This window comes from Arachis duranensis, chromosome 5, assembly GCF_000817695.3.
Source record: "Arachis duranensis cultivar V14167 chromosome 5, aradu.V14167.gnm2.J7QH, whole genome shotgun sequence".
Classification (NCBI taxonomy): domain Eukaryota; kingdom Viridiplantae; phylum Streptophyta; class Magnoliopsida; order Fabales; family Fabaceae; genus Arachis; species Arachis duranensis.
The window spans coordinates 35,886,046-35,896,841 of NC_029776.3; the positions used below are offsets into that span (position 1 = coordinate 35,886,046).

Genomic DNA, 10,796 nt, shown 5'->3' on the forward strand with positions numbered 1-10,796 from the left:
ATGCAAAATGTTTCTACCTACTTGGTGAAAAAGTAAATAAATCTTTCAAGAATAAATATGAACTGGATTTCACTAATTCAAATCACAAAATACAATATAAATAGCTTGCAAGAAGAAGATAGCTCATAAAAGCAGGAAACATAGAATTAAGCACTGAACCCTTACTAGTAGTGTATATCATTCTAACTCTCAAGTGTCTAGGGTCAATTCTCTCAATTCTCTACTAATCCTGCTTTCTATAGCTTACTCTTCATCTAACAATCAACAACAATTTAATGCACCAATACACAAATCAAGAGGTCTTTTAAGGGTTGTAATGGGGTTAGGGTCAAGGTAGGATTGTATTTGGCCAAGTGGACTAAAATCTGAATCCTTAATTAACATAAACTTTTCACCTAACTCAAGACAATTCATTTAATTAAAATACAAAATCTAACTTCCCATCAACTGTGTTTACTACATATTTATGCATTCTAAGTTTTGAGTACAGCCCATATGCATTGATTTCACTTATTTATTTTGGGGCATTTTGTCCCCTTTTATTAATTGCTCTTTTCTTTTTCTTTTTCACTTTTTTTTCAATGCATATAATTAAAGTATTGAATGCAATAACATGTGCTCAACCATTATTTTGCACATTTTCACTAAAATATACAACACTCAATTATTCAAACCAAATATTTTCAAACCCAACTTCCCCACACTTAAATCATAAGCACTTTTACTAGTCTAAGCTAACCAATGATTCAAATTAAGGACATTATTGTTTTTCGCTTAGAGTCAGTAATGAGCTAGAGTAAAGAACAAATGAGTATATTAGGCTCAAATTGGTTTGCAAAGGATAATGAAAGGGTAAGGCCATATGGGTATGTAAGCTTAGTGAAACAAAGGCCTCAATCATATCAGTGCATGCATACATCAAACAATGAAAATATAGAATTAAGCAAGACAAAGATCACAATTTTAGAGAAAAAACACACACCAAAAATAAAATATTGGTTGATATAATGCAACCAATCAAATGGGCTCAAAATCTCACTGGTTTTGTGTGTTCGAGCTCTAAACTATGTTCCAAAATTAGATTTCTTCAAACAAGTTTTTCAAAAAGTTTTATTCAAATTAGTGAAATAGTATAAAAATTTCTTAAAAAAGAAAATATTACTTTAACCAAGTGGTAAAATATGCACAAAAAACAAACATGCAATCAAACATGCAAATGCAACAATGAAAAACAAAAATTGGTGTTAAGAAGGGGCTAACTGACCCGTGGAGATCGGTATCGACCTCCCCACACTTAAAGATTGCACCGTCCTCAGTGCATGCTGAGATGTATAGGTGGGTGGGTGTTGTGGATCCTCAGTTGTTGCTCGTTGTAGAAGCTTTCTCTTTTCCCGTTCTGGTGGCCAGCTTGAAAAAGGGAGAGGAGAAAGGGATATGAAGTCAAAGGTGTAGAACAAAGAGGAGGGCGGTACGAGTGAATATCATGCCAAGTAAGGAAAATAGTGAATGGAAGACATGGTCGCGATTCCATGTGATAAGTTCATCAATGGAAATATAGCAAGGCATCGGGAGTATTGGATGCAAGATGTTTATTAGCATGCCGGCAAGGGCATGAGTAGCATAGATCAAGCATCAAAAGCTTTAATGTATTGTTAGTCGTAAGAAACTAACAATAACGTTTGTATTAGCAATTATATTTAATTAATAAAATATAAAAAGGGTTTTGTGAAAAGCAAGCATTTATAGTAAAAGATTAAAAGAAATCTGAAAAATAGTGCACAATGCGATACAGGCGTTTTCACAAACACATAGCATGCATGGTAACTAAGCTATTTGAAAGTATTAAATTGAACATGCAAGCAACCCTTTAAAAAGTAATATATAATTGTCAAATAATCCACAAAAATATAGAAAAAACAATGACCCAAATAAAATTCCAACACCAATGAAAATAATGCAATGAATGAAAGTATGCAGTTAAGTAAAAGAAAATGGAAGAAATGAGAAATGAGAGGGGAAAGAAGGGAAGAAGAAGTAAAGAAGAGAGGAGGAAGATAGAAAAAATTAAGATTAGAAAAGAAAAGATAAGAAAAATTGGCACTGATTTGGATAGGTTGTGCGACGCTGGCAACGCGGTCGTGTGGGTGACGCGACTGCGTGGGGCGTAATAAGTTCAGGCGACGCGGACGCGTGGGGCACGCGAACGCGTGGCCTAATTTGTGCGATCGGCGCGAGTGCAGCCTTGCGTTCGCGCAACTCTCTGTTCAAAACTCTTTTTGCCAATTTTTAGGGTGACGCGGTCACGTGGTTGACGCAATCGCGTGGGTGGCCAAGATTGGAGGATGACGCGGACGCATGGTAAGACTTGTGCGTCTAGCTCCAGTCCAGCCTTACTCCAGCACAACTTTCGGCCATGCACCCCTTTTACGTCGATTACCAGGTCACGCGGCCACGTGGGTGACGCGGACGCGTGGGAGGCGTGGTTCTCATATGACGCGGACGCGTCAGCGACGCGGTCGCGTGGGTCAAATTGTGCCAAAAGCACACCTCCAGCCACACTTTCGCGTGACTCTCTGTTCACTTTTCTTTTCTCCTAATGCACTTGTGACGCGGACGCGTCAGCGACGCTGCCGCGTTGCGTGTGTTTTTTTTTTATGCAGGGATGCAAATATGCAGTATGCAGAATGCAATGATTAATATGAATGATATGCAAAACTCCAAGTTCAATATAATAAAATAATATAAAACTTGAAGATAAATAAGACTAAATAAAAAAATGAAAAAGGGACGATCATACCATGGTGGGTTGTCTCCCACCTAGCACTTTTGGTTAAAGTCCTTAAGTTGGACATTGGTTGAGCTTCTTGTTATGGCAGCTTATGTTTAAATTCATCCAAAAATCTCCACCAATGCTTGGAATGCCAATAGCCTCCGAGGTCCCAAACTAGGCATGTGAAGCTTCTGAGCAGCTTCAAACAGATTTTCAGACTCCCGGGGTGATGAATATCAGAGTATTTTCCAGGATCCCAAACTTTGGTTCCAAATCCGCCTTTGTTTTGATCTATACTTTTCCATCCGGACGGTTTGGAAATTAGGTTCTCACCAAGATGACCAAACGTTTTTCGAGATCCTATCAAGTGAGCTTGACACCAACTTCTGCACCTCAAATTGAATTGCAAAACCTCAGTGGATCTTGCATACCAGCTCTGGGTGCGAGTCATTTCCCTTTTTCTCTTAAAGCCGCAGAGAGCTCTAAGCTGACCACCTGTTTCAAGCAAACCATATTCAAGTGGAAAATAAAGATAAGAGTCAAGGATTTTACCCACTTGAAGTCTGTATTGGGTGGTAATGGCCTTGGGATCAGTGTTTCCAGGGGTTCTACAAGATCTACTCCCTTGTAGTCTTCAGTGGATTCCTCCACTTCCTTGCAAACCTTTTTCATTCCAGCCATGTCCTGGTCAAAGTCTTCCATATCTTCCTCATCACTTGAGTCATAAACAGGAGGTTGAGAAAAGTCGACCTCTGCATCATCTTCGTATTCACTTGGGAAAGATTCTTCTGTCTCAAAGGATTCACTTGCGGATGCAAGTTCATCACGAGGAGGACTTGACTGGTGACTATCATCATCAAAGAAACATGTGTCTTGAGTTACTCCGTCTAGTTCTTCATAAGATATTCGCATTGGAGGTTGTGCAACATCCTCTTTAGCATCAGTTGTAACATCCTTGACGGGGTCTTCCATGACTCTGTGTTCCCATGGAGGTTCAGCATCTCCTAAATCTTCAACCAACTATTCTTCTTCTATAATGACAGCGTCCTCTACTTGTTCTAGTATGAAGTTGTGCTCTATGCTGTCCACTGGAGTTTCTTGTGTCTTCTTCACAATACATTCTTCATTAGATTCTCCACATGAAGCCATGGGAGTCTATTGAGTGGCTGAATGTCTAGAAGATAGTTGATTTATTACTTGCTCCAGTTGCTGAAGGGTTGTATTGAATTGGTTTACTGATTCTTCGAAGTGAACCTGTGATTCTTGGCTTGATGGATATGAACATGGTTTGTAGGAGAGCGTTGGTTCTTGGGAGTGATTGAATTGGCGTTGGTGTGGATAAGGATCATGTGGTAGTGAATGGTGAAAAGAAGCTTGTGAGTATGGTGGATTGGGGCTGTGTTGGAAGGATGGTCTCTGAGCATAGGGTGGGGCTTGTTGGTAGCTAGAAGGCGGTCCACCGAATCTATCAGTTGGACATGCATTGTAAAATAGTCTTTGTCCATGGTATCTAGGATGGTGTTGTTGCCTAAAGGGTTGATTGGATCCTTGTGGCTCTATCCATCTTTGATTGCTTAGACCTTGATGCATAGTCCTGTTATAGCTTCCATTCCTTGCAACAAAATTAGAACCAAACTCAAAGCGAGAGGGGTGAGAATTCATAATAGTTATCAGAAATAAGAGGGAAGAGAGAAAACAAACAAACAAGCAAAAGAAAATTTATTATATTTTTTTTGAAAAATATTTACAATAACCAATAATAAGGCACACGTTTGTAATTCCCCGGCAACGGCGCCATTTTGATGAGAGAACTTTTGTGTGGTCTAGAATTCAGAATAAATTCCCGTTGCAAGTATAGCTTCTAAACCAACAAAAGCCCTTTCATACAAACGTTTGGTTGTCACAAGTAACAAACCCCTAAATAAATTGATAACCGAAGTATTTAAACCTCGGGTCGTCTTCTCAAGGAATTGCAGGGAGGTATGTTCTTATTATTGGCTATGAAAAAGGTGAAATTGGGGTTTTTGGAATTTGGACAATGGGCACAGGTATATTTTCAAAGCAATAAAAAATAAATAAATAACTGTAAAATAAACTCTTGGCAAGGTATAAGAAATTGGAAGTCTTGACTTAGTTATTCTTATCACTAATAATGAAAGTTGAATCTTAATTCCACTTAATTAACCTTTGCTAAAGCAAAGGAAAGTCAAGGGACTAATTAGTTGACCTTCGAATCCTATTTATTTCCTAAGAAAAGGTTGGGATTATTGAAGTTCAGTTCAATTAGCAAAGATAACAGTCATCAATTATGTTGAGCTAAGATAACTCCTGAGTTACTGATTTCTTAACTAAAACCAAAAAGGGGAAAAGTAAAATCTACTTGAATGAAATTAAATTGGATAAAGCCAAAGCATCCATAACATATAAATCTGAAATACCTCAAATTATATTAAATAAAAATGTCAATTCTAACATGGACAATATCAACAGCCAATTGGGCAACATCAATCAAACACAATAAAAGCTTCAGAGTAAATAAAAATAGAAGAGAAATTAAATAGTAAAAGGAATATTGAACCTGTAATGAAGAAGTTGAAATCCTAATCCTAATCCTATTCCTAAGAGAGAGGAGAGAACTTCTCTCTCTAAAAACTACATCTAAAACTAAAATTATGAATTATCAGAGCCTCCTGGGTCTCTGCAAGTTCCCTGACTTTAATCTGTGTTTCTGGGCCAAAAACTGGGTTGAAATGCGGCCCAGAATCTCTGCCAGCGACTTTTGTAATTCTGCAGATCGTGCACGTCACGCGATCGCGTCATCTATGCGGACGCGTCATTCGCGTTTTTCCCAGCCACGCGTCACTACGAATTCCTTTCTTCCGCGCGGTCGCGTCGCTGACGCGTACGCGTCACTTCTCGCTGGTCATCTCCTCAATTTCTTGTGTTCCTTCCATTTTTGCAAGCTTCCTTCCCAATCTCTCACTCATTCGTGCCTTATAAAGACTGAAACACTGAACACACAGATCAAGGCATCGAATGGTAATAAGAGAGGATTAAGATTAGTTAAATTAAGACAAAAGAAGCATGTTTTCAATCATGTAATAATTTTAGGAAGGAAATATAAATGCATGCTAATTATATGAATAAGTGGGTAAAGACCATGATAAAACCACACAATTAAACACATTGTAAACCATAAAATAGTGGTTTATCACACGCACAAAGCAAATAATGAATATACTAGTATTATAACCAAATTAAATTCACATGTTTATATTTTGGGTCTTATACTAATTTTTTTAATATAAAATAATATTTTTTCTATTATCATTCAAATCTTTCTCAAGTTAACTAAAAAATAACTAAAAAATAATAATTATTAATTTATATTTTACTTTTGTCATTTAAATTTCTCTCAGATAAATTTTCATAATATTATTTAGTCATTCATAGAACTAGAACCATTGGAAGATTCAATATATGAAATTACATAAAGCAGAACTAAATAGAAAGCACACAAAAATTAACAAACTTTTTATTCAAGAAATTCAAAATTAGCAAACGCACACAAAATCAACAGTCAACAGCAAAACTAAATCAATAATTAACAAGCTTTCCATTCAATAAATTTATGTCTCTCATTTAACAAACTGGAAAATTCAAATCTCATCATAAATTGATAACTATGTAATTAGTCAATTACATTACATACATAGCATCATAAGAAATCAGAACTCACAAACACATACAAAATTAACTAATTAGTTTTAGCTAATCATTCTAAATACATTATAAACTAAATTAATCAAATCACATTCTTTATATGAAAATAGGTTAAAAACAACAAAAAATAAGCAAGAAAAATTAACTAACTTAGACCTGGCAGACAACGACAAAGCTGGACCTAGCGACAGATGACGAAGCATGCTAGACCAGGGGAAGAAGCTGGTGACGTGAAGAACGGTGAGACATCGGTGGTGAGAAGAAGGGCGGCTGCAATGGAGACGTTGCGGAGAAGGGTCAATACAAGGAGAGGAGGGAGGCGGCGACAGGAGGGGCAGGTGGCGGTGGGGTTAACGGAGTGGCGGCAAGAGGAGGCGGCTAAAAAGAGAAAGGGAGAAGATAGGTTAGAGAGAGAGAGAGAGAGAGAGAATTTTGAATTTAAGGGAGAAAGGGTTCACGCTTTGAATTTTAGGGCTCATTACTATCGAATTTACCAGCGGATAAATCTGACAGTAACTTATTGCTAGTCACCAAAACGCAGCGTTTCACTAAAATGGATTTACTGGCGGATTGTTTCAACAGTAAATTTCCAGCTAAATTTCGAGCCTATTTCCCTTTTTTTTTTCCTCCAAGTATTACCGGCAATTTTATCTTTGGAAAGAGAAATTTGCCAGTAATAATTTGACCAAACGAATTTCACATCAAAATTATCAGTAAAATCGACGCTAATGTGCGACCCTAAATCCAATAGTAAATCCAATATTATTCTTTGTTTTTTTTTTGTAGTGATCGTATTTAGTGGAAGAAGAACTATAAATAAAAATTTTTGCCCTTAATGTCAAATTTGTAGACGTGTTGAGTATATTGCCATAATTTGTTTTCATAGATTCGATCAAAGCTATCGACAATCTTCTTTTCAATCTGCTCCTTCTCAATCATCCTCTTCCTGGTCTTCCTCCATCTTATCACTAGGTACGGGCATACCTTGCTACACCTTCCATCCTAACAAATTCATCATGGCTACCAGATACAGGAACTAGCCATCTATATTTTCTTATCATTCATATATGTTTTCTTTTAAATTTAAACCAACGACCATTAATAATAAAATAAGAATCAATTTAGTTGGTCTCAATTTATTTGTTTACTAAAAAAATATCAACAATTACAATAATTTATTGGCTAGCACAAGCTTTTAAATAAAATTTAGATTTATGATGAATTAATCCAAAACCTACTAAATTTGGAGTAATATAGGAAACCAAAAAAGAAGCATAATAAAATAAGCATATGATGCCCATTATTTGACATGCATGATAATACTCTATACAAATTGATTTGAGTGATGAATTATTTTTTACAGGTATCTCTACTCTTTTTTTGGTACTATATCCCTACTCTGATTTTATTCAATTGTCGTCAAAACTTACGATTCTCTGATAAAATAAAAAATAATACTAAAATTCATTTTAATATAATAATATTATATTCATTTGTATATTATTCATGGAGTTTTATTTCAATATTTTAAATTTGATAATACTTTATTAATTTAACTTTCAAACTTATTACTTAACTAGTGTTGAGTCAATTGGAGCAATTTTTCTAAAGTAAAAAAATTAGTAAAATAATAAAATAAAAAATTAATTATTTTTAAATTAAATTAATAAAATTTACATATATAAAAATTCTAAATTTAATAATAATTAATCTTTTATTTTATCAATTTACTAATCTCTTCAGAGTGATTTTTTTAATCAACTAATTAGTTATCCATATCATGTTTATTTTTGTTTTTCAGATTTAATTATATCATCATCAATTGGGTTTGGGTCCCTGAAAAATGAAGCAATACAAGAATAAATCAAATTATTTAATGCCTAATTTAAGGCATTATTCGAACCTCCCAGATGACCATATATATATATACTCCCAACCATAATAGAGAAAAATATCTAGTGTTGTGGAATATAATATAAACACTTAATGACGGAGGCACAGGGGCAGAGCTAACAAATTAAAATAATGGAAATACTCTTAGCTAGGTAATGTGAAACGGATGAAGATTTAGAAAGTCAAATTGTTGATTGTTAGCAGTGTTACTTAATACTTAGTGCGTGTAGAGAGAGAGACCACCGTATAGTTCCCATCTTAGCTTCTTCCTTACCCTTTCTTTCTTTCTTCATATCTTGGTTCCTTCTTTCTCCTCCCACCTTATATATATATCCCTTCTCTCCCAACCACAAAGAAACCACCAACCCTCCAAACTTAACTTCTCCCGAGATCCCAACCATATTCTCTTCCTCTCTATCTCTTTCTAGCCACCCATGGTAACTAACTCATCACAAATACATTATGTCAATAGAAACACTAGTTTTGTCATGAATCTTGACAAGTAGAAATTGTTATTGTGGTTGCAGGAAATAGAAGCACAGCAATCCAATACATGGGAAGGCTATGTTGATTGGAGAAACCGTCCCGCTCTCAGAACCCGCCACGGTGGCATGCTTGCTGCTTCCTTCGTTCTCGGTATGTAATTCTTTTCCTCCAATTAAAACAACACTCAAACACAACCAAAGAATTTCAGTTCCTTTTTAATTATCTTCCTCACATTAACGAAGTTGAATCACATGGGACATGGGACTAATTTAGTTTATTTAATTTATTTATTTATTTATTTTTTCAGCTATCATCAGCCTAATAATACAAAATTGCTTATATCTCTGCGTACTATGTACTATATAGTAATACGTACAAGATGATGTATGTATGATGTAGCAAGCACTGAATCCAAGAAGTATGGATGAAGTTATTTTTTTTTTGATTAAATGTGCGTATGTAGTGGTGGAGATATTGGAGAACCTAGCGTATCTGGCGAATGCAAGCAACCTGGTGTTGTACCTGAGAGAGTACATGCATATGTCTCCATCTAGATCCGCTAACAATGTAACTAATTTCATGGGAACTGCCTTCCTCCTCGCACTTCTCGGCGGTTTCTTAAGCGACGCTTTCTTCACAACTTATCATATCTACATCATAAGCGCACTTATTGAGTTCCTGGTAATTAACTATTTATTATTACTTTGAGTCACATACTACATATGTCTATGCGTTCCTTTCTATCCATGTGATATCATCATCATCATATCTTATCTCTCCCTTTAATTATGTGACTTTCTCTCACTTCACACTTATACTTTTTGCACTTGTCATTCTTCCCCTTCTTTTTCTCTCTTTCCAACTTACCCCATACTACTACTATATGCAACTTTGCAGCAGTTTCCATAGTAAAAAAATGCTCCTTTCTATATAATTCAAGAGTAAAAAGTTATCTGTCAATTCAGTAATAAATAAAGCATTTTGCATATGTTTTTTAAAATTAAATTAATATAATTTTGTTTTGGAAATTTTAAAAAGAAAAAATAATATATCAAAAAAATTCTCACAAAATTTTGCTTGAATATATCAAAGTATGAGGGCATATAAGAAGGACTTGAATATTATTGGGTATCTTCAAGAACACGTGTCTTGCAAAGAGCATGATATGTTAATAATAATAATAATAATAATAATAATAATAATAATAGTAATCAGAATCAAAGTAAGTTGCAAAAAGTTTAACAACTTGGAGAGTAGGAGTGAGGTTGAATAAAATGATGCAACCAAATCAAATTAAAAGAAAGAAATGGTGAAATATGATGATATTAAGAAAGTTCTTAATATCTAATAGTAAAAATTTATATGTAGTTGTTGTTTTTATATGAAATTAATAATTAAAAATTATTTAATAATAATTTAATTNGAATCTTCAACTTCTCTGATATATATATCGATTTCTGTCTTCCCTTCAATACACATATATGATTCCATCTCCTTTGCATAGCATTCCCTCTTCCACTTGGCCAGTTGGCCTCATTACAAATCCTCATGAATTTCATGAAAGAATGGCCACTAACATACTCCAACAGCCAAGTCAATTAATTAATCAAACCATAAAAGGATAATCATAGAATATTATAAGATTATAATATACATTGATTATTAGTATATTTTATTAATTAAACTTGAACTAGACAATCTTAAATATTAGTGGTGGTCACTGGGGCAGGGAAGAAAAAGGAGGGGTTTTTTCATAGAGATAGTAAAGTGATTCATGATTCACATAATTAATAATTAATTGCATATATATAAACTATAAACTATATATGTTGATATTATCTTGTGTGGTCAGCATCTAGCAACATCATTTAAATGGGAAGGGCACATAATATGGCTCTTAATTTCCGACGACTTAATCCTTTTG

General features: G+C 34.8%; 1 protein-coding gene across 1 annotated transcript in view; it reads left to right on the plus strand.

Moving 5' to 3' along the window:
• Positions 1–8,517: 8,517 nt before the first annotated feature.
• LOC107489168 (protein NRT1/ PTR FAMILY 4.6) overlaps positions 8,518–10,796 on the plus strand; it is an 8,299-nt gene continuing 6,020 nt past the window's right edge. The window contains exons 1-3 of the mRNA XM_016109934.3: positions 8,518–8,823; positions 8,914–9,022; positions 9,336–9,553. Of these exons, the coding sequence (XP_015965420.1) occupies positions 8,821–8,823; positions 8,914–9,022; positions 9,336–9,553 (330 nt within the window). The 5' untranslated portion in view covers positions 8,518–8,820. The remainder of the gene's footprint in view (positions 8,824–8,913; positions 9,023–9,335; positions 9,554–10,796) is intronic.